Raw genomic sequence first — 25,399 nt, forward strand, 5'->3', positions numbered from 1 at the left:
GCTTTCCACTTTGTACTATGTAATGACTTACTCATAACATAGTAACAGAAAGAATTTCAGGAATGCAAACAGAATTATGTCAGTGCCGTAGCTGACTACCAGCACAGAAAATGTTTCTCCAAGTTCAACTTTTGGTCAGCCCAGGATGCTCAGGACACAACACCGCTGTGGTGAAGAGAGGTCTTCCTTTCACCTGCACTTCAGCTATAATGAACCACACAACAACAGAGAGAGGAGTGAGAGAGAGAGATGGCAGATACACTGAGAACCTGCAGTGTAGATAATCAAACCCTTTATTGTCTAAGTTACATTAGACTTGCAACACCATAAAAACCTGTTAAGAAGAAGAAACAGTAGACTGGTAGAGGTAGTAGAAAGTCCCTGTAACAGTCATAAAAGGGCTTTTACAGGAGCATGTCATGCCAAAGAACTTATCGCGTCATTTAAAGGAGCTGATCAAAGCCTGTTGACTAAATAAATAAGGAACACAACTCAATTTTAAATACTACGGCCTAACTAAAATAACAAATCAATACAATACAACGATAAAGAAAAAAGAAGAAATCATGGGAGTCGTTTCAGAAAACAGATGGTCTTTAGGGTTGGCTTTCTCCCACCCACTCTTATTTCTGGTTTAATTAAGAGAAAATCTCATTTCTGTGCTATATGCAGCATATAATTATTTAAACTGATTTCCCCTGCCGTTGTTCTTCACGTTGCTAAATCATGATTGTAAACTTTGCTGATTAGTACCCTGGTAATGGCGATGACAGCACTGGCTTCTCTGTCAGATATTTGGAAGAAGAAAAAAAAAAAAAAAAAAAAAAGAGAGAGAGAAAAAGAAAAAAAAAGAGAGAGAGAAAAAGGAAAAGGAAAAGAAAAAGGAAAAGGAAAAGAAAAAGAAAAAGAAAAAGAAAAAGAAAAAGAAAAAGAAAAAGAAAAAAGAAAAAGAAAAAGAAAAAGAAAAAGAAAAAGAAAAAGAAAAAGAAAAAGAAAAAGAAAAAGAAAAAGAAAAAGAAAAAGAAAAAGAAAAAGAAAAAGAAAAGCTTCTGGCTCTAAATGTTAACTAAAATTTTCTATATCAGCTTTCAAAAAAAAAAGAATTGAAATAAAAGAAAAAAAGAAATTACAAATGTACGCTACGCTTTTGTGCCATTTTGGGTACACAAGAGTTTTTAATAACTAAAACACAAACAAACAGGCTAAGCAACTAGCTTCTGTGCATTCCTGAACCATCACCGTTAATTCCATTCATGGAAAACATGACTCAGAAAAGCAACAAAACAAAGAACAAAACCGAAAAAGAAACTAATAATAATAATAATAATAATAAAAACAAATGAGAAAGCTAGTGCAAACCCAAAATGATAATCATTAAGCAACACAGCAAAATATTTCTCTTTTTTTTTTCATTTTTTTTTTCTTTTGGCGTACAATGGAATGTGTCTATGCGACCTCCCTCAGAATAAGTTCAAAGAACAGTTAATTACAGTCACTTGTAAGCATTTGCACAGGCATTCCTAACTACACCAAGACTTACAGAGAATTCTGGAATACATCTGGTGTAACGGTATAAGGAAAAACTAATAAAAAAAAAAAATACACAACAGAGTTAATTTGCATCGTTGCAAGTGTTGCAATGTAACAGAAGCTGTCAAGTAATTTAAAACAAGTAACAAGAAGTACCCAGAACCAATTACCAACTAGATTTTTCTTTTTAAAAAAGCAACCCCTCCTCCCGCCAGCCCCTCCCCCCACCCCCCTTTCCACCCACCAGCACTGTTGGAATAGAAAGATCACACTTTAAAGAGGTGGGGTTTGTTTTTTGTTTTTTTGTTTTGATTTTTGTTTGCTTTTTTTTTTTTTTTAACAAATCTTTGTGTCAGAAGCCCTACAAAAAACAGAACTATTCCGTTATTGTATTAAGTAAACTGTTGCTCTCACCTGTAGTAAAGGTTAGCATCATTTCTGTACATGTAAAATTATTGCTTTTTTGAAAAATATATTTAGCATGCTAGGTTTTTGTTGTTTTTTTTTTTCTTTTTAATTCCATTTCCTGCCTTTACAAAATGTTACAATTAAAAAACAGAACAAAACAAAACAAAAATACCCCAAAACCTAGTAAAGCTTTTGCAAAAAATTCTCACAGAATGTTTTCTTTCAAGGCAGCAGTAACTTTTGATAATGCATAAAATTATATGTGCAAAATCTGAAAGTCTCAGAACTATTACCATCACACATAGTGTCACAGCAATAAGGAAAGGAAATATTTATATCTGTGGAATACATTTTAATTGCTTACACTGCACGGTTAACAACCTGTTATGTGCCACAACCCCACCTTGGAAACTTGCAGTTAAAGAGTTACTGTAGAAGAGGTATATAAAGCTTTCTTTTTTTATCCTTTTCCCCCCCTCGTAACACCACCAGTGACCACCGCGTACAAGACACAACACATCGTATGAACATTGACCTGCCACCACAACAGAAGGACCTCGTCTTCTTGGAGCGTGGCCGGGCCCAGAGAGGAGGAGCAGAACAGCTTCAGGCTGAGGCACTCCGTGACGCCTTCTCCATTAGCAACATACGGATGGGTGGCGTTAGACAGCTGAGCAGATCTATTTATTTAATTGTTTAAAACGTGAAGACTTCCTTTGTGATCAGGTCGAAGAAAGTAGCCCTGTTACAAAAAAGGTCCTGAGAGTAAAACACAGAAGCCTGTTTTTCTTAGTGTTCAACTAGCTTTTCTTTTCCCAAACAGAATAGAAGCTTTTCTGTCGAAGTGTTTCCATTTCCATATTCACATACTATTAATGGTGCGCAGTCAAGAACAAGAGCACTAGAAATGCAAGTGGTCCCCAAACTGTAATGAAACAAACCATTGCAGAGTGACGGTCTTTCTCTTTAGTCCCTTTAATCCTTCATCAAGCATTGCTTTCTCAGCACCAAATGCCACCTTCTCCCCACACCCCCTTTCTTCCTCTCTCTCTTTTTTTTAATTTGCTTTTCAGCATGACAGGCAGTGGCAGTTTCATTAATTAATACTTCTCCAGCCCTCGAATCCACTGCTGTTTTTCAAATGTATCAAATAGTCATTGTGAGCATCGGGGAGGTTTTTGTTACAGTGCTTAACTTCTTCATGCTGTCCAAATCACATAAAGTTTAATTTTTCCAGTGTCTCAAACTTCTCTTGATTAATATAGATGCCTTGTGCTGCCACGGCGCTTGCCAACTCCACTGTTTATTATAAAGGAAATAAGGAACCATGGGACTGATTAGTACGTCAATTTATATATATCTCGGGTAGCATCTTCATTTATTTCCCAACGACGAGCAGCGCGGCGGCACCCCCTGCTAGCAGAGCGCGGTGCCGCTCCCAACACTGCACATTGATGCTGGCCAAGGTGATGCTCCATGCTCTGCAGGGACGCCAGGATGCCAGCGGGGAGGGGGTTGCAGGGGGATCCTGGGCCGGGGCTTTAGGTGCCCTTGCGGAGAGGCAGTGTGTGGGCAATGTCAGCGCCGGTGTGGTCTCTACCCTGTAGGAAGGAAAGAGGGAAAAGCTCATTCTCACCTCCTCCCCTTCCCTATTGCCCCTGCATCAAGCATCCAGCGAGCCCTTCTGGTGCTCGTTCCCTCTGACTAGCATCACACATTTGTCAGCCCCTATAAGGTCTTGGACAGACTAGAAAAAAAATGGAGCCACTCAGAAATGTTAAGGGCATGGAGGGATGTTCCTCCAAAGAGGGGTTCATAGCCCAATGAGAGCTTCAAAGAGGCTGAAGGTGGAGGTCACAGAGGCAGCTCAAGGAAGAACAACCAAATTCTTGTGTGGGTCTGTCAAAAGCTAAGAAGGCTCCTTCCTTCCCCTTGTCATCTTCCTTTGGGTTTTTGAGCCAATTTCAATGAATAATTACCACGTGGAAAAAATAGAAGGGATATTATGAAAATCAAGTGAAATTAAAGATAACATCATGAATAAGTGGGAGCCTGCAGCTCCCAAGAAAGGCTTTAAAATGACATTTAGAACATCACTGTCGGAACAATGCAGTTTACAATCTTGATCCTAAAACAACATGGCAAGATTAATCTTACATAAATGCACTATCCTTAAGCTAAAGTCTTGATGAAGCGAAACAGACCATTTTAAATTAATGCAACATAAAATACAGCACCCATGTAAAATCCAAGCGCGTTTCAAGCTGTGCCTATGGCAGCCCTAGAAATAGCTGAGGAAAGCCCAGCTCTGGTTGACATAATGTATTAAGTGCATCTCTTTTGTTAATAGATTTAGAAAATTCCTAATTAAACCTGGCTCAAGATTCATGACATTTACCAGTCAAAGTTTGGTTTAAGTCGGAAAGATTTGCAACAAAATTAAAGAAAAAAAAAGCCGCTGTACAGACCGCAGTATATTTGAAATGTAGGAAACAGTAACTGAATGAGAGATGTGATAAAACTTCCTTAGTTGGATGCTGAATTTCCTGCAGTAAACTAAGAAAGATGCTTTACATTTTTGCACGGCTACATCATGCCTGAGAGACAGAGCCACAATTCCGAGCAGAGGCATTCATCATTAAAACCTCTCGCATGGAACCAGCCCCACGGACATGGGGGAGCATGGCAGGCTTCCTCCCAGCTGTAGGAGGGGGAGAGAGGGGGGACGGGCATCTTGTCATGGTTTCCCCAGGCAAGAGCTGACAAAGAGGGTGATAGGGGCTGCTGCTTTGGGACAGCCGTACTGTGGGCAGCACACACCCACAGAGCATCAAGGATATGTGAAAGGGAAGATTTATCACTTTTCCACCTGGAAGGGATGCACAGAGCATCAGGGACATTTCCCCACTGTCTTTCTTGGCACTGGAGAAGTCCTCCTCCTCAGTGTGGAGGAAGGCTTTCCTGCAGCAGCACTAGCAAGAAGAGATGAAGGCTTTAGAGCTCAGCTGAAAAACTGCCCCAGCAAATGGGAGCTCCTGGAGAACACCAGCAAAAGGAAGGCAACAAGAGCCTTCCAGAAACCACCTCACCATAGCGGAGGAGGCTAAGGGGTGGTGGAGGTGAAGATGATGGCCCTGGGCAGGAGACTACCTTGGGGGCACTGCTGTGCTCTCCATTCCACCAGGAAAAGGTATCTGAGCTTTCCGAGGGCAAAAGTGGTTCTCTCCTTCACATCCATGCCTGCTCATGGTAAAGGAGGGATGTCCCCCAGTTTCAACCACACAAAGTGGGATCAAGGACAGATTTTCCAGTAGATTGAAAGCTCTTGCTAAGCCTTTGGGTTTGTGATGTGTTAGCAAGGCAGTCAAGTTCTGAATCAAGTTTTGAGCTTTTTTGTAGAGGACATCTTCAGCTTCCATGACAAAAGCTGTTTCTGTACTGAGTTTTAGAGCATTACACCAGTTAACTAGAAAAGGAAAAATTAGTCTGCGTGCATTTTACTGTATTGGAGATAGATGATCGCATGACATCAAAATAAATTACAGTGATCATTTTGGACCATGGACACCTTTTCAGTTTGTTGGCAAGGGTATAAGACTTACAGCAGCTTATCCTGTCTATTAAATTCCTAACCTGGTGGGCTCCTGGCACATGCATATTACTCAGATTCCAGTACAGCAGGCTCCATGATTCCTTGATTGTTTGCATTATAATCTCCATATGTATGAACGAGACAAATTAGGTTGCCATTTATTTGTTCATTATCTATTATTTTGATTAATGGAATTCTTGTTCTCAGAATAACTATTTAAAAATAACATTTGCAATAATGAAGACTGAACTATTAATCATGATCTTTAGAAGAAACTCAGCAAGGAACTGGGGCAAGACATTCCGTATGAACAAATGTCATAAATAGGACTTCTAACAGGCAGTGCCAAAACTTCAAATGCAAAAATAAAACCCCAAACACAACTCTAACAGTTTAAATAACTTTTTAAAAAATATATTTTGTTTTATTTATTTTCCTTTCACTCTTCCCCCTCCAGTTGGTTAACTAAAGCACCTGGTTGTGCTGTAGTTGGCCTACAAGCCTGTCAAAGATAACAGAGGTCTCCAGCCTTTCCTCCAAGTTTCTTTGCAACACCTCTTGGTTTTTCAATGATGGTCTCTTCCAGTCTATCACTCAAATTCTAGCTTCTCGCATCATTATCTTATGTGGGTATTGAGCACTACAGTCAGTGTTTTTAAATAGACATAGTGGAGAAAGTTAAAGCTCACGGGCTCCTTAATGAAGGTGTTGTGCTCTTACCACAGAGGCTCTGCTGTGTCTCTAATTCTTTCACAGAAAAGGAGTGCCACTGCATGTGGAAAGCTTCAGCCACAGATATCCATGATACTAACCGTTAGCTTTCTTTCTTGGCCTGTAGCTTTCCCATGACCTTCTGTGAGTAAAAGAATGCTTTTCTGGACAGGGCAAAGGTTAGAGTTTTGGGGGTTCTGCTTGTTTCATTTGAGCAAAAAACAAACTTGCAGAGAGAGCTCCAGCTTCTTTGGCTCCAGCACTGTAAACATGCTTCACATACATGTGTATTCTCAATTAGAGAGAATGCTGCTAACCAGCAAGCTATGCCTTTTGAAAATCCAATTACTTGTCCTTTAAAAAATTTTAGAGCGTATTGTTTGACACAGCAGTGATAAACTATATCCCTAAAGTGGAATTTGTTTTTATATGTTTTTAAAAAATGATTAAGATAAACATGAGGCATATGCATTAGAAACTGCCACCACTGCTGTTAGCATTTTGCAAAAGCAGACTATGGACTGATCCTTGTGCTACTGAATGCACTTGGGAGCTGGGCTTCTGGCTGCAGTGCCGCAGCATCAGGATGTTCCTCTGCAATGATCCCACGCTTTAGGAGAGCTTTGTTTCAAGAGCTGCAGTGGTTTTGAGATTCATGCTGTAGCAGGGGCCTTTCCAAAAGGGAGCTAGCTTTTGTCATGCTACATATAAGCAACTGGAGTGTGCTTTCCTGGAATTCATGCTTACTAAATCAGGCCTTTTCATGCTGGTTAGTGTATTCCAAATTAAGATACATATTCATAGTGGATAAGTAAGCTTAATTATGGATATATTGGGATATTTAGCATTTATAAAAATATTCAGAATATTCAGTATGTTTAGTATGGCATAATTTCAAGAGGATCTGCAAGACTTTGCACATATTGTATTGACTTGGGGTATATTATAAGCATCTTTTGTCCTTTAGAAAAAGAAGGCTAGGAAATATTCTAGAGTTCAAGAGAAAATCATTTGGCGAAAATTTTCGTTAAGCATTTGGGGAGAACAGAACACAGAAATTAATGTTATGAGATACAAACAAAATGTAGGAAATAAGGTATTTAATTCATCGGTGCTAAATGCCAAAGCATACTAAAAGCCAATGCAGACTAATGCTGACATGACCAACATTAGGTGTGCATGGCCCTCTTTATGTACCCCTACAGGTGGCCTACTTTTGAGTGCTGCTGAACACCTGCATCTCCTCTGGGTGGTTCGTTACCCTAAAGTAGGTTTCCTATTTGAACACCTAAATATAGACTTAGCTGGCTCACTTTTGAAGAAGCCTTGCTGTAGACTCTATTTTTAACACGTGGAATTAAAATTATTCCATGAGAAAACTGCTACATAATGCAGCACTGTTGTAACCTACTGTGTCGGGGAATTTTAAAAGCCCTACGTAACTTTCTTTTATAAGGGAAACCTTTAGAGATGATCTTCTCTGACTACTGAAGGGAATGGGGGAACTGTGAAGTACTAATATTAATATTTTTACTCTTTAGCTACTACTCAAGGGAAGATATTTCACCTGTAAGGAGGAAACATTATGTAAAGTGAATCATTTCCACTTAACGTTAAAAAAAAAAAAAGTCTCATTCTAAAGCTACTGAACGTGCTAACTATTGTTTCTTGCTTGAAGCATGTGCGTGGCACTTCTGTAACTTGAACTGACTTTACACTGTAAACTCTCAAGAATAGATCTGTCCCCAATTAAGAAACAGAACGAAGACACAGAGTGACAATTTTTAAAGTGGGAAATTGTAATGTTACCAGAGTGCTGCAGGCATTGTTCCTGGTGCAAACTACTTCCCGTGCTTCTAAAGGTCCCTGCAGCTGTGGGTAGAGACAAGCGTATTCCCTTGCTGAAGCCTGGGGACTGTGCAGGTGGAGGCTTCTGGGGGAGTGCAAAGCCTGCTTGCGATGAGAACAAGGAAAACAACAGACAACCGAATAATCCTAACTGACACAGACACCGACAAACTGAGACAAAGGCTGATACTGAAGAGCAAACAAGACAAAAGGAACGAAACTGTCTCACAGAAAAGTGATCACACTGCTGCTTCTGTGGAAGAAACACCGATGGGGAAGAAAGAAAGTGGTTCATGAGCCCAACCGCTACCCGCTATCCTAGTGCACTGAAAGATGCTGTAATTTAAACAAATGATTTGAAGACAGATTGGCATGGACTGAGTCTGCAATAGCAAACTACATTTGTCAGCCAATAAATTCTGGTGTAGCAGGTTACTAAGACAGGGTTATGAGTAAAGTGTTTGTTAACAAATACAACACAACTTTTAAGAAGAGTCCAACTTAGTTGCCACATGTCTTTTTGGTAGATATGGCCAATCAGTTTTTGGAAATATATTTCCAACTGTGATCTTACATAGTCTTTTAGAGCAAGATGTCCAAAAATGTAACACTGCATTCAGAATTTGATTTCAACTATATAGGAGACAATCACCTGGCAGGAAAAGATAAAAGAGCATTTTCAAGATGTTTGTATTTACTAAATCTACACCACTAAACTGATGAGAACCAAAGAATGGCTAGGCTAGTTTGCAGCACTGCAGTGTTCCACCCCAGCATACTCTTCTTGTAAGAGGGATGTCGTGCATCATAATGACAGCATTTTCATCTAGTTCTCCAGCTAGAACAGAACTTAGCTGCTACTTTCGCATGAAACCAAAATGAGCATTGCCCAGAACAAATACTTGAAAACCTTATGAAGAGAGCTGTTGGCCGCTCGTAAGACAGGCCAGATGTCCTGGTGGCAGAGGCTGAGTTCCCAGAGTAGCCTCCAGGGCAGAAAGAAGCAAATGCAACAGAGAAGACATGAAGGATTTCCACAAAGGGTGCAGAGCACATGAACTAAGCAACGTGGTGGTGCCTGGTGAGGATAATTACTGAATATGTTGAAACAGCTCCTCATCGTTATGAAGGTAGGACTAGTATTGAGCTCCATTCTCTAAGCATGAACATAATCAACTGTAATTGCTTACTAAGAGACGAGAGGAAAATCATAAAAAACTATCTGTAGTAAAATATTTGAAACATGGAAGGAGTGAGTGATGTTGCCGGCAGTTCCATATGAAAGAAAACTGCCCATGAGAAGGTGTGCCCTGAAACCCTCCTGACAAGCTTGAAGATGGAATGAGAAGGCTCACGTTATGACTGTGATATCCAAAGATATACATATACAAATACACATACAGGATATTCAAAATAAATTGAGTTTAATGGTTTTCTAAGTAATGGATTTCTTATACGTAGTTCAGAGTGCTGAGAAGTGCTTGTTAAGACAGGAAATATTCTGAAAACAGGAAAGCAATACCACCTCAAAAAGTCCACATAAAGTGGGAGATGAGCCTTTGAGAGACTAGATACTGGCTGTTAGAGCATGAATACTCTTCAGAAAAATACAGTCTAAGTGCTAATTGAATTGTTGTAGCAGAAAGCATGTTAGATGTAAAAGCAAATTATTCCTAGGAATTCTTTAAATTCCATCTCACTATTTCATATCACAGCGCATTACAGAGCTGGCTATCCCACCCACTCTCCGGTAAGCCAGTAACATGTTTATTTAAACACTAACTACCTGATCCACAATTTACTGACTCCCTATATAATAGACATTGACAAAATGCTTAAAAAATTTAAGAGCTAAATATCAAGCAACGCCATCATTATTATTTATACATGTTATAAAACAGTCAGTGCTTTACTGATGAGTATCACCGTGCAACTTTTTCCCAGCTACCACATTAAAAACCAAACATCCAATTAATTGTAAAACATACTTGTTTTGGGGCATCTGCGGAGGTGGTGTGAACTTCAGTACCTCGGAGTCCATTAGACTCAAACACCACTGTGGGAACAAGGGGGCTTGTTAACAGATGAACATTCAAGCTTCGTTAGTGTGTGTACATTATTTGAGACCATTACAGATTAACCACGTTCAAAAAAAGACACCAGCTACTAGCCTGTGGCCGGAAAATACCAATTTACCGTAACACTTACTGTAAGAGAGTGTGCTAATGGCAGCCTAGGGCCACTGCCCTTTTTAATTCAGACTTCAGCGCTGAAGAAAGCAATCACTGACAACATTAATTATCGGTGTATGTGTAAAGGGACCCTCTTCTTGCATTACTTACCATTTGGCCTCTGTCATTTTGCATCAGACTGGCTTATGTATGCATCATTCACACTTCTCAAAGAGAGCCCGCTAGTCTCACTGTCTCGTGCCACGCTCAGAAGGCAACGATACCACTGGCTCTGGCCTCCCCCAGCTCAGCAGCAGGCTGTGCCAGGTTAAAAACCTGCTGCTGAGGGCTGCTGATTTTGGGACTGATCTGTCTGAGGGAAATCTCGTTTCCCACCAAAAATGGTCCTGTCAACAGCAATGATGAGGCAAAACAAAGCCTTATGTTCTGCTGAAAGGAGTACTTTGATTTCAATTTGTGCTGGTGGCAACGGAATTCATTAGCATATTCATTTCTGAGTACCCTACTCTCTAATTAAAATAAAACATTTGCAAACAGACTTATCTTAAATGCATTGCAATTTTATGGAGTTCGGGCGGGGATCAGGTAAGCAATATCCAGAGAACAAGAGCAATAGTCGTAAAAATAAAAACCTGTATATTAGATTTAGGTATTGGAATTACCAAGGTTAACGTGGTACTGGAAACGTAATTCTTGGCATTTTGTCAGCTGAATCTGATAGAAGGCAAGAGAGAAAGGGAGAAAGCAACTGTGAAAATGTACCTGTGTGGGACCTCTGATGAGTTCTGAGGTGACTGGGTTGGTTAAAGCATTTTCCACATTCCCTGCAGACGCAGTCTCCTTGGCGTGTTTGTGTCCTAAGCATCCCTGTAGTTGATAGGGAGGAGGGGAGGGAAGGAGACAGGGAGGAGGCGGGGGATGAGGAGAGAGGAAAGTTGAGAAGAAAACATTATGCCAGAAGAAAACATCATTAGTATGTCTAATGTGTCATTATGTGAGACTACCTTCAGGCCCTGGATGACAACTGTCAGCCTTCATCTAGGCACCGGCTGACAGGCCAGGCACACACAGGACTGCAAGAATGCATAAATTACATTGAATTAAAAAATGCTCCCCATGATGTGCCCGCACCAGGACTGGCATGTCAGGTGTGCGCTTTTCAGAGCAGCTGGATCCACTTTTCAGCTATCACCCAGCTTTGTCAAGCAGTACATCAGGCAAATCAAAGTGACTCCAGCGTGGCGGAGACAAGTCACATGGATAATAGGAAGTGAGTAGGACCAGAGCCCGACTGTCCCCCCCGGGCGGCAATACCTCAGAGACAAATGCAGAGTGAGTGGAGCCATCACAAACTGATCAAACCTTTAGCCCCTGCCTACCTGCCTGCCGGTGCTGCTTTGACCCCGGAGCTCCAAGGCACAGACGAAAGACATCTGTGAATGAAAGTGTCATTCCGGACATTTTGAGCTAGTCGGGCACAGCAGTCTTCCTCCGGCCCTCGGTAAACATGTTTTCTAGGCCATTAGCATTTGTGGAAAACCGCTCAAACCTCTCCTTTTTCTCCAAAGGTCAGTTTACAGTATCTGACTTAAAGGGCTGGTCTTTGTCTTTTTGCTGCTGATCAAAAAAGACACATTTGACTTTTATTGGGCTTTAAAAAATAATAATAAAAAGAAAATGGCTGAACATCATCTTTTCTATTTTGGTAAGGCGCCCTCTTCAGAAGGGAAGAGTTGATGTTTTCATTTGCCATACTTCGGCTTTTAAAGTCATTCTCAGGGGGTTGTCAGCAGAGATGAAGTTTGAGCCTTTCGTTCGTTTTGCTTTGCTTTTTTCCCCCTACCCCCCCCCCTTCCTCCTCCTTTTACGGCATTTTAGAAGAGTGAAACTGTGAACAAAAACAGTGCCGGTGAAGAAAACAAACTGACAAACATATACTGAAATCACCTGCAGGATGCCAGACGGCCCATCCAAAATACAGACTGCTGTACCTCAAAATGAATGGAAAAGGAGATGGGCTGCCACTTACTGTGCTTGTATAACACCAAGCATCCTATGATTACTTTTACCGTAACATGGATTATGAAGAAACTGCCCTGGCTAAGGAAAAAAAACAAAACAAAACAAAACAAAACCGACCAAACCAAATCAAAAGTCCTATGGCTGTTTTCTATTTCTATAATAGCACCTCCAGTAGATAGCAGTATAGTCTACATAATGTAACTGAACAGCCACATCTCCAAAAAGTTCATGGCAGTCAAAAATCAGCTCATGACCTAGGGACAAATCCAGACTTCTGTCTCACACACACAAACCCAATGGCTCCCTGAAGCCCAGGAGACTCGGGTTTCTCAGGTGGCTGTCTGAAACCTCTGTGAATCACAGAATCATTTGAGTTAGAAGGGCCCATTAAAGGTCACCTAGTCCAGCTCCCCTGCAGTGAACAGGGATACCTACAGCTACATCAGGGTGCTCAGAGCCCCCTTCAGCCTGACTTTGAGTGTCTCCAGGGATGGAGCTTCCACCATCTATCTAGACAACCTGTTCTAGTGAAAGACAAATATTCTTTTCTCCAACTTCTCTTTATATTACCACACACTCTGAAGCAGAAAATGTTCTTTTCTGCTATCAAGTACAGCAAAATCTGTCCTGTCTTCTTGTTTCCAATAATATGAGCAGCCACCACAGTAACCCACTTGCATTCAGAAACAGTGAGGCTTATTTCATCCTCCATCCACACACACAGCATGTGTACTCTGATGAGCACAACTCCCCACAATAAACACAACTCCCCACCCAGGAACGAGGACATTAGTAACAGGCTCTGAAGCAGCCCAAAAGTTGTCCCAGCAATATTCATGGAAGCACACTTCCCATCTCATGTTTTTAGCAGGGAAGGCTGAGAATTACACACACACACACACCAGCAGTTACTTAATGGCAGTTATCTTAAAACACAGGTGGAAAGATGGAGATAGCTTCAAGGTACGATTGCCATTGTTATATATCCTAAGGACACCATAAGGCTTTTGATACCCCACAGCTTTGTGCTCTGGGCATCACTGCTGCAAACAGTCCCACGAGTCACCGTGCAGGACACACTCTCTACACATGAACAAAAGATGCTGGATGTTTGCAGGTGTCAGCAAATTCAGGTAGCTGAGGGTGACCATGTGAATGGGAGCTCCTGTGAGAACAGCTCTCAAACCTGCCCTCAGAGGAGCCCCAAAGAAAGAGTGCACCTGCCACCATAACCCCTCATTTCCAAGGACCACAATTGATGTAAATACTGCGAACGAAATAAATATCTGCTGTGATGTGTAACAATAAGATTTTTTCTGTGAGTGTTCAGGAAGTTTGGGCAGCACGAAAACAAACCTATTCCAAGCACAGAACACAGAATTTTCCAAGGATGTGTTGAAATAAACACAAATGTAAAAGGAAGGGTCCCAGAAATAAACCAAGGCTCCACAGAGGAAGTTAAACCACCCTGCACAGCCACACATTAAAATATTCCAGTATGTTTCAAGATGAGGACATACTAATTGCCCAACACCCAAATAAAGTCTATCGGGAACATTCAAACAGGAAAAAAAAAACATGTGACAAATAGGATATCTAAGTAGGATTTTTCATTGTCCCTTATGTCACGATTGCCATATTCACATTGCCATATGCAGATTTAATTGTATGCTGCATACTGACAAGACTCAAAGGGATAAGCCTAGGCCTATGTCTTAGTTCAGACAAGGTTCGTTTAGCCTCCTCTGTTTGCAGCTGGGAGGCTCTTGTTCCTATTGCCTGCAACAGTTTATTTTTTATGAGGAGTGCTCTGAAAGTAATGCCTCCTATTTTATTATGTTGGTCCACAACAACAGAGGCAGATGTTGGTGGTATGGCAGTAGAGGTTGAACCTTCCCACCAACATCCCATTATACATCATTGCCGTGAATCAGATGGCAGCACAGGAGCAGTCTGACACAATGGCGCCTGACATGGAAGTGCAAATGGAGCAAAGGCATCACTGAATTCCTCCATGCAGAAAAAATGGTACCTATTGACATTCAGTGATGTTTGCTAGACATTTTATAGAGACCAAACAGTGGATATGAGCACAGTGAGGCAGAGGGTGGTGCATTTCAGCAGTGGTGACAGCAACTGTGGGTCACCTCTGCTGGTGCAGATGTTTACAAGTGCAGCATGCAGCCTCTTGTTCATTGCTGGTAAAAATGCACAGCTAATGGTAGCAACCATGTTGAAAAACAGTGTTTTGTAGCCGAAAAAACCTGACTGCTGTAAAACACTGTGAATGGAAGAAGAAATGTCAAAGCAGAGATAGGCACTAAAGTACTTCCAGTTAAAGTGTCTTTGGAAATCAGTGCCCGGCAAAAACACAAAATAAATGTAATAAAATCCCTCTCTTTAAAAGCAGGTAAATTGAGACCTCCTTGGAAACCCTGTCCCTATTTTTACTGTGCTCCAGTGTTCCTCATAGGCTTTCTGGTGCCTGCATTCACTCAAGTCAGCTTCAGTTTATGTCTTTTATTGTTTCTCCCCACCTCTCTTAACATGGCTGGGAGCTCTCCGGATCAATACAATTTCTCTGAGCAGGCTGACAGGATGTAGTCTTAGATAACATCAGCAAGATGACCCACACTAAGGTACCTCAAGGTGCTGGTGGAACAGTTAACCAGTACTCAGAGCAGGAAGAAACTTTGGACAACATTCCCAGCCCCCGTGATGCCAAAAGGGGACTCAGATAAGATTTGTACATGAACACTGCCCCTGCATTTGTAGAAAACGATCACAGAATCACAGAAGCACCAAGGCTGGAAAAGACCCACAAGATCATACAATCCAACCATCCGCCCATCATCAATAGCTCTCACTAAGCTGTATCCCTCAACACAACATCCAAATGTTCCTTGAACACCCCCAGGGTATGTGACACTACCACCTCTCTGGGCAGTCCATTCCAGTGTCTGACCACTCTTTCAGAGAAGTAGTATTTCCTGACTTCCAGCCTTAACCTCCCCTGGTGCAGCTTGAAGCCATTCACTCTAGTCCTATCACCAGTTACACGAGAGAAGAGGCCAACCCACAGCTCACAACAACCTCTCTTCAGATAGTTGTAGAGAGCAATAACGTCTCCCCTGAGCCTCCTCTTCTCCAGACTGAACAATCCCACAGCTCCTTCAACTGCTCCTCATAAGGCTTGTGCTCCAGACCCCTCACCACTTCTCCTCTTAACAAAAACTATGATCTTGATGTTCTTTATAATAATTACACAGCTTCTAAGCACCTGCTAAATGACTTACTCAATAGTAGTAACAGTCAGCTCTCATGCAGCATTATTTTTTATCTCATCAAGTAAAACCAACAGAGTAGCTTATAGGTGCACCTCATTTGGCCTCCCTGTCTTCTCCAAAAGGCTTTCACAGAGACCTGACCGAACATTATGGGTCTTTCCCTGCCTCACAGCTGCCAGAGCAGTCAACCTGCATACAGCTTCTAGGAACTAGGCTGCTGCTGGCCCTAGACTACCAGCTTTTCAGTGTCCCATGTTTCAGCCCTCATTGTAAAATGGGCTAACAATCTCACAGTCCTTTGACGAAACAGAGCATCGTGTCATGCAAAGACACGATGCAAAGGCACTCCCAGCTGTAGGAATAAAGATGTGAAACACACGCTTTTTGCATGTGGAAGTCAGTTCTTGAACAGCTTCTAGTATGAGAAGAAATGTTTAAGAAGCCTGGACAGCTTACAAATGGCAAAAGCTGGGACTCCAGTTACCACTCTCCAATCCTACATGCCCATCCCAATAGTAATAAATCACTGTGACTTTAAGTTTCCAGCAAGGCAAGCTAATTTTGGCAGATAGTCAGAAGAATATGGTTTCAAATGCAAAAGCACGGGTTTCTTTTTTATCATATATATATGTGCCTTGTTTTGCTTTGTTTTTACATGACAGTTGACTGGCAAGAGACAGAAGGAGAGCTGCGGTACTTACTTTCTTATTCCCTGAACTTTAAACTGGTTATCTGCACAGCAGTCTTTCCTGCTTACGTGAATTAGCAGGTAACATATTCAGCTCCACCACTTTTTAATTATAAACATTCAAATGGATCAAAAGAATCATTTGAAAAATACCATAGCAGTCTTTGGTACGGACAAGGAAGATCTTAAGACTTTTGTCAAGAAAGACAAAGGACACTGACAAGTGATTATCTCTTTCTGTAGTTGGAAGACTTGTTTGCAGACAAAATTGAACAAAACCTCTGAAATAACATCACAGATAAGCCCCAGAGGATGTTTATTTTGCCCGAAGCAAAAAGATTATGATGTTTTCCAGCACCAGCATATCACTGGAATCACAGTGTGACAGCGCATCTGTGTAACTCCAGCCTGCTTGAAGCAAGGGGACAAAGGAACAGTAACACTCCAGGTGGAACCAAATACATTTAACCCGTGACAGAAATGTCACGCAGTGCACAAGGGGGGATGCTACAATGTTAGAGATCAGTAAACAAATCTATTCAAGCCTATCCAGAAATGACGGAACACTGAATTTATAATCCCAACAGCTAAATGGAGAGGAGGAAACCATTAAACAATGTGTTGTGGCTCAAATTGAAGAAAGAGCAAGCAATCCACATCTCCAGCTCTGGAAGGGCTTGTGAAATCTTACCTGCGTGATCCAGGACTGGGCTGTTGGCACCGCAGGTTTGGTACAACGAAGCAAGGTCCTTTGGAATGTATGTTTTAAAGATATTTAAAATGTCCAAACGTTTCTCATGCCCATCTGATCCCAGATCCTGTTTACTGGAGTGTAAAACCGAGGAGACTCCTGCTGCACCAGGCTGGGGCTGCATCAGTGGACTTGCTCGTGTCATGGCTGTGCAGTTTGCCAATGTCCTCATCTCATTCCCAGCCTTTATGTGAGACTCCCTCTGAGGCACCAATGGCTCTTCATGCTTAGTGTACTGCTCATTTTTGCAAAGGGGATGATACTGTGGCGGTGGGTTGTATTTGGCCTTCATGGAATCAGATGCACAGTGCTTACCTGAAGGGACAAAACCAGTACTTCCTTGGGGAACCATGTACTTTTCCACTTGTTTACTGTTGGTAGGCTGCATGCTAGGCCTGGATATGACTGTCTGAGTAGGCGTTACGCTTCCGCTATAGGCTCCCATTTGCATAAGTTTGGAATTTGCTTCATATTTACTTTTTAGAGGAGACTGTTGTGCTGCTGTGCTGTATTGCTCCTGTGAATGGTTTACTTTGGGCTGTCTGTACCCATCCAGACCTGATAAGCGAGGACCACAGTGGCCAAATGCATGACTGTCCTTTGATTGATGCATACTCCCAGACTTAGCAGTCATCCCAACAGGAAGAGAACTGCTTTTGGACCCTGGTAATGCACTTGGCACTTGAGTACGTGTAAATCTGGCAACGGGCAAAGGCTGGCATTCCTTACCACCAAGAACGGGAGGAGGGCCGGTACGCCCACTCCTTGCCAGGAAAACCAAGTTGTTTTTAATACTCTTGAATCCATTCTGTTGAACCCATGGGGGGACCATGGAGTTACAGCTGATTTTGTGCAAAATTCTTTTGTGCATCCACAGGACCTCAGGGTAGTAGGTCTTGTGACTGCAGAAAGGACATGGGTAGATAATTAAAGCAGCCTGCAAGGATATATTCAAATTTTTATTGCATGAATTATCCCTTGTTGATTTTTCACTCAGATCAAGCGGAGCTGCCTCTTCAGCTTCAGCACCTTTTTCTATCAGAGGATGCTCCCTGTGTAAGTCTAGCAAATTTTCTCTGGAGTGACTAGCTTGCATTTCAAGTGATGTTTTCAAGTCCATGACCATGTTTGAAGATGTCTGGCCTACACCTGAAACAAAGCCAGCAAAGTGACTGGAACAAGGAAGCCCTTGGCTGTGGTGAAATGCTGGCATCTTTATATCTGCAGAACCTTTCAGATCCTGGTATTTAGAAAAGGGCTCCTTGATGACACTCTCCAATGTGGACACCAACACTGGAATCTCTGGTTTAGATTCACTGGCCTCATTTTCTCTTGCATTGTGGCTTCCCAGCTTCATATTTTCCTCCAACTGAGATGTTACCATAGGGGTTTCCTCTTCAGAAAAACTGCAGTGGTATGGCTTTTCATCTGAATGGGACAAACAAAAAACATAATTGTCACTTGATGGAAAAAAAGGAGTACAACAGACAAAGCAAAAATCACGAATAAAGTAAGATAGAAGGATAAAAGAACAACGTTGGAATTAGTATTGTAATGACACACTACAAACTAAATGTACTGTATAAGCAAGAAAACTGTGAAATAAGACACAACTGTTCAATTTCCTTTTAACAATCACGGTGAAGTCTGGATAAACTCTCTAATGCTGGACATTTTGAAGAAAAAAACAATTCAATAATATACCCACGTTAAAATTCTGTAAGTCTAAGAAAGATAAACAAACATGCAGCCATTTAATGCTTTAACAAAAGCAAAGATAATGGAGCCAGATAAGACTGACCTAGTTAAAGGTCTGTCAGCATTTCCATTACAAGCCCCTATTTTCAAAGCGTTTATAACTCAGCAATAAAAATTGGCTCCACACTGAAACCAAAAATATAAGCAGATACAGAGTATAGAATAAATTGCTCACTTAAGAGAGACTTTAGCAGTGGCCCAGTATAAAAGATGAGTCATGGAGAATGTAAACTTTGGGTTTTCTGTCGGTTAGTTTAATGCAGACACGTTTTATTTTAACATACGTTTATGTTTTGAGTCAAACTTTAGGTAAATTTTATGACAACTCAATCTACTGAGAGATAAGGAATTCATTCATTGTCAGCCACTGAGATTACAGAATTCAAGCCAGACTTTCAATTCTTCTCAGTTTCTCCTTTGCTTCTCAGCTCTCCAGAGCAAATTTATCTAACACATGTCCTGGAAAGGGAACATACTGGGCAGTAATTAAAGTAGTTTAGAGGGAAGCAGAAGAGTATGATTTGTTTGCTCAGAGCGCAGTTACCTCCACCCGTTCTCACAATGCTTATCACTCAGAGCTGCAGATAAAGTCGTTGAATCCCTCCAAATCAGTTCACAAATCAATTCCAGAGAGATTTTCATCACAGCAGTAATGCTTACTTCACTGAATCCATTTAACATGTAACTGAATTGAATCATCTGACAAACTTTCAGTTTCAATTAGCATGCAGTTAATGAGCCACTGCCAGGCAAGTGTAAGGAGACTATGCTCCATCTAAAATGCCACCAGTCCAAAGTGATCAGCGTATCCAGAGGAGGAGTGACAATGGGAAAGGAGTGAACTGCTCTGTAGGTGTGTATCCTCTCCCATCAACTCATAAAAGCGCTTCAGAAAATGAAGTGCTGTTCCCCAGCAAGACGCAGTGCAACTGGCATTCTTCTAAATTTCAGAATGGAAGAAGCATGCCTCCTGGAGTTGGAGTTCCACTTCAAATAAAGGCTATTTAACCTCATATTCAATTCAAGGGTTAAAAACAACAACAGCAAACAAACAAACAAAAACCCTAAAAATCATAGAATGGCCCGTGTTGGAAGGGACCCTGAGGATCATGAAGCTTCAAACACTCTGCCACAGGCAGAGCCACCAACCTCCACATTTAATACTAGACCAGGCTTCCCAGGGCCCCATCCAGCCAAGGCTTGAACACCGCCAGGGACAGAGCACCTGCAAGCTTTCTGAGCAGCCTGTGCCAGCTCCTCACCACTCTCATAGTAAAGAACTAAGTAATTTGGCTAAAAATAACCCACAAGATTTCCAGTCCTGGAGGGCTGAACACTCATTCTGCTACTCTGCTAAGATTATTTTCCTTTCAAACTCTCAAAGGGAATAAACTCAGGAAAAAAAACCATAACCCCCCCCCAAACAAAAACACACCACCAAACTTGTTTTTCCTGTCACAGGGGGCAGGGCTTTGGGAATGCACATGCCTGGCACTACTGGCTAAGTTTACAGTTTGAAACAAAGACACTGCATGCAGCAGTGAAATCTGACACTGCACATCTGCGTTACTTTCAAAGCACATCTGTCAAAGCCCAAAATATTTGTGCTCTTAAATAAGATTTTAAAGCTTCCCTTTACGATCACAAGGAGCGGCTCCTTTGATCAGCGCAGTAAATAATGAAGGAAAGCAAAACCAAATCATTCAATAGCAGCAACATTCAGCAGGGCTGAACCGGCCTCCAGGCTAAGCTCAGCTCAGCACAGAGAAATGGGGAGGTGCGGAGCACCCCAATCTGCTGCCAGGGCTGAGGTGCATCAGTGACTCTTCCATCCTCACAGCTGTTATCCCATCATTTTCGGTCAGCTTGTCTGCGATGAAGGAGCATAGTCACAGAGGCCATCAGCTGTGGGGAGCTCTGCCTACCTCTGGTCCTCCTCAATGCCTCCTGACTTTGTCCAAACCAACACACTGTGCTGTTTCAGACAAACTGATTGAGGCGGCTTGATGCTGAGATGTAGCAAGGTCCACACCTTTAAGTCCATGCTTAAGGAGAAGGGAGGATACAGATAGACGGATCACAGATCTGTGAGACCTAACAGTTGTGAGAAAGCCTGGGAGATGGCTACAGCCCTTTTAGGCCCACCCAGGTTAGTGCAGCTAACAAGAAAAAGGGATTTTCCAAGTGGGAAATGAAAATGTATGGTGGTGGTGATGAGGTAAATCTGTGTACTCCCACAATGCTGAAGTCAGACAGTGACAGTGAAACTCATGGAAACCATAGAATCATAGAATGGCCTCAGATGAAAAGGACCATAATGATCATCGAGTTTCAACCCCCTGCTACGTGCAGGGTCACCAACCACCAGACCGGGCTGCCCACAGCCATAAAACACAGCCTCTATCACCTTGCAGTACCATCTTGGTACATTCAGTTCCTCTCACGGCTCACACAAACAGTACTAAACATACCAGAAATAATTTTAAAGATCAAATGAGGAGCCTCAATAGCAGCATTTGTATTAATTGCACAAGCAATTAATAACAATTTTAGCTTCTAGCAATAAAATGACAGAACGATAAATAAATAAAATCTAAAATTAGCACTAAATAAACACACTGCTACCTCTCTCCCCCAGGATCTGCACACACACACAGCCTAGGTCTCTATGCATGCCTTCCCACCTGCCCCAGGAACCCAACACCCACAGCAGGGCCAGGGCTGTCCCATCCCCACAGCATGTTGGGAAGCACGGGCTGGGTGCAGCAAACAGTAGGAGCTGGGGGAAGTGGGGATGCAGGCAGAAGGAAGGGGAGACAGCACATGGCCCAGTAATAGCATCACAACCTTTTTTAGAAAAATAGATGAAATTTATTCCTGCCCGCTCCCAGCCGCTTGCCCCAGCTGAAAAGGGGTACTAACAATCCTTTTAAATCACTGGTATAAAATATTGCTCTAACCAGTGCAGTGCAGGCATTACTGTCACCAGAAACTTTTGAAATTTTATTATGGCCAGGTCAAAGCAAAAAGTCATGAATGGGATGCCTTTTGCACAATCTCCAGGGACTATAACTCATGTTCCCCATTGAAAGACTTCTTAGCTAAGCACTCTCTCGCTTTCTTCCCGTCAGTCTCTGTTATCTTATTTTCATATTAATTCCTTTGCTTATTACACAAAACAGCAGTGTATCTCTTGTACTTGAGAGTGACAAAGGTCCTTTTACCACAACCTTAAAGCATTACAGGTTTTGTGTGCTGCAGACAGCTGGCCAACACTTACAGTAGAGGAATTTTGTCCAGTGCTTTGGAAGGAGGTGGCTGCTGATGCCATCTCATGCCTTCAGTTTGGACATAGCTTCAGATATTGGTGCTCTTAAATTAGATGTTAAAGCTTCTCTTTAGGATTTTTTGGACATAGCTTAAGATAAAACAGGCCACAGCAGGACAAAGTAGAATAGCTAAAAATGCTATATGGGAAGAACAGATCCAGAAATAGAAGTACACCTGGGGATTCAACCACTTCTTCAGAAACAGATATATGACTTCTACTCCTTAGTTATGTATCTTACACATGCAGACAAAAGAGAATCCAGTTCCTCCCCACACAACCCCCTTCCCTCCTCTTCTTTCTCACAAGCACAAACTCCACTTATTTCCTCCCAGCTCTGACCTCCTCAGAACTAGAATTCAGAATGGGCTGCACAGCTGTTTTAATTCACAAGGCTTCCTATAAAGTAAACCAGGCTACAAGCCTGAGGACAATGAAACTGTGATTTCTATTCAGAATCTATTTAGAACAGCAGAACCATCTAGAAATTGGCCCCTTTTCTGGCTAGCACTGTAGCACAAAGAGTTGAGGGAAAGGAGCAGATGTGATGTGTTTGATTTTCAGTAAACATTTGATAGTGATTTGCACTTTGATATGAATGCTATGACTTGATTTGGAAACTGAAAATAAATTATGATAAAAGCAAAGGAAAAAAGGTGCAATATTTCAAAGATTTGGTTCTATTTCACTTGATATTTTCCTTAATAATCCAGAAGAGACTCTAGACAGCACGTTAGCTGAAGTTTCCAGGAAATGCCACATTTGGAGGAACTGCAGAAATAATGGGGACAAGGAAGTAACGCACAGGGACTTGGAGAGAATAGAAATGCAGTCTGAAAATAATCAAATGAGATTCATTCTGAAAGAAAGCAGGCTAAGACAAGTGAAGGGAAGCGATCCAAAAACCCCATGAAGTGGGAGGGAGAAATCTGGGATGGAGCAACACTGAAAATAACAGATGTTACAGTAGACAACAAGTTAAATAAGAGTGTACTAGGTGAGGTTCTTCAGCATAACTTTCACAAACAAAAGCATGCTATAAAAATAAAACTACTCCTCTTAAAAGGACACTTACATGATGACAGTACCAGCTGCATTGTTATACAAGCATTAAGCATAATATATACACTGCAGTCATGGGCAGGACGGAAGAGCCTGCAGTAAGTACAGACCACGGCAAGAGGGAGAGGCAAAAAGCAGGTATGCAGTACAAAATTGTGGCATTTCACCCTGAGAAAGGAAGGCCCATCAAAAAGATACCGCACTCTCAGAACAACTGTGCAGACCTGCAAATATAAACAAGTTTGGAGGAGTTTCAAGGAACTGTGACAGAAAAGTAACCAGCTATGAAATAAAGATGAAGAGTTAGATGTCCCTAACCTCACTGGTGGAAGACAGAAAGGTGACAGGTCAGTGCCTGCAAGCTCTTGAGGAGCACCAAGTTCCAAAGGAGAATTATGTCATCCTGAGCACTGGAGTGTATCACAACAATAAGATATAATTGCAAATAGGAAAACTTCCAACAACTAGAAAAATAACCTCCCAGTTGTGTGTACTTGCATAGTAAATGTCAAGGGAAGAGTTGGAACACCACACGGAATGTGAAACTTAGATGAAACACTGCTTATGTAGGATAAAAATCAATCATTTTCATAGGGAGACAGAAAGCACGACTTAGTTCTTCCCTTTGCTCTACTCACACAGCAAACCAAATCCCCTACTAAGCTAATACGCACATCAGTAGGGCTGCATTGTGCACACACACCAAAAACAGCCTTTTCATACCACATCCCTACGGGGTTAGCCATGAGAAGGACTCCTGGGGAATTCACCCCAGGATGTGCCCTGATCCCATTTAGCAGTGTGCTGATCCTCTGGGCGCAACTCACACTGTTCAAAGAGACCCATTACCTGTTTTGTTGAGTATGATTTGCTTCCCAGTGACAATGCCCTGTCCCAAGGTTCTTATATTCTACACCACCCATTTTCTGCCCCAGCTGCATTACACAGCAGTACCCCAACATGGTGTTAAAGTGGATACGAGGTGAGAGACAACTCCAGGGCACTCTCTTAGATTTCCTTACAGAACAAGGCTGCTTGCTGCAGTGATATACCAGGAAGAAAAAGTTACCTTGTTTTGCTACAGCCAGCGTCTCATCTGAAAAGCTCACCTTGCTCTGTATGTTGTTGGATATTTTTAGATGCAGCTGCAACAGCTTCTCAATAATTCACAAAAACAGATGAACACGATTAGACTGGAATAGTCAATACAGCATGACAGGGCACACTAGTAGATAAGATGGTAATACTGAAGGATAAAAAGCACAGGACCAACTAATAACCCTGCTTCCTCTTGAACTAATTTTAGAACAAGGGTGTTTTTGGCTGAAGTTTGAGTTTTTTATCAGAGCAAACTGAATACACCTCTTGAGATTGTTGATTGTTGCAATGCTGCCCAACACAAAGGGTTTGTCAGTCTCCTACTTCTCCCCACCCCACAATGACTTCACTGCAGCTATGCTGGAGGGAAAGCCAGAGGTCAGCCGTGCATAGAAATAAGTCCAAGATGCTCCAAGACATCCTGCTTTTTTCCCTGTCATCTGGTCACGAACAAGAAGTTTCTGTTTTATACCACACTGCTTCTCCTTATTGTTATCAGCAGATTTTATTTTTTTTTTAATTTTTTTTTTCCTTGGCTATATGTTGGGGACTTACTTCTCCCTCCTAAGCTATTTGCTGTGTATTTGTAACAGCACTACATTGTCATCCTTAGCAAATGAATCCAGAGGCAATGGGAATGCTTGACTTCTCTTGATAACGACACAGCAATTTTAGTGTACCGATCAGAATACCTGCCCTTTGGATTAGCTTTGTTCATGATCTCCATTCCCCTTTTATAAACCTTAGAGTTCCTAAAATGATTCTCAATTACTGTTTTTTTAATCTCATGTCTTTCAGTTTCAAGACAAGGATGCATGATGATCATTGCCAAATTTCTACCAAACTGAGAGTGGATGTGGAGGACAAAAAAACACCGTCTAACAAGAACAGGGAAGAGCTGCAGTTCTGTGTTGGTTTTTGGGAGTGGGCCTAGAGAAGGGAAATTATCATCTGAGCATGGCAAATTTTAAGTATTTTAGGAACCTTACAGCAGCAAAATTGCATTTCTTTCCACTCTTATTCTCCTCAAACAGCACTATTATGGTTCTCACGATGATTATATGACTAATGCTTGGATCCCTACACATCAACATTAACAGTATTATTCTTGAGTTATTTCTCTT

General features: G+C 41.7%; 1 protein-coding gene across 6 annotated transcripts in view; it reads right to left on the minus strand.

The window, feature by feature from the left end:
- Positions 1–270: 270 nt before the first annotated feature.
- The window catches only part of ZNF516 (zinc finger protein 516), a 100,468-nt gene continuing 75,339 nt past the window's right edge, over positions 271–25,399 (minus strand). For 3 of the 6 annotated variants that reach the window (XM_015855123.3, XM_085537574.1, XM_015855124.3), the window contains exons 3-6: positions 16,970–18,457; positions 11,044–11,148; positions 10,078–10,145; positions 271–3,539 (exon numbers count right to left, since the gene is read on the minus strand). In XM_015855123.3, coding sequence (XP_015710609.2) covers positions 3,480–3,539; positions 10,078–10,145; positions 11,044–11,148; positions 16,970–18,457 — 1,721 coding nt within the window. In that variant the 3' untranslated portion in view covers positions 271–3,479. Of the gene's footprint in view, positions 3,540–10,077; positions 10,146–11,043; positions 11,149–11,660; positions 11,899–16,969; positions 18,458–25,399 lie in introns of those variants that run through there. The other 3 variants (XM_015855125.3, XR_004306171.2, XR_014942641.1) reach the window with 3 other exon arrangements.

The sequence above is a fragment of the Coturnix japonica genome, chromosome 2, assembly GCF_054131305.1.
Source record: "Coturnix japonica strain WE chromosome 2, WE-NBRP24, whole genome shotgun sequence".
Classification (NCBI taxonomy): Eukaryota; Metazoa; Chordata; class Aves; order Galliformes; family Phasianidae; genus Coturnix; species Coturnix japonica.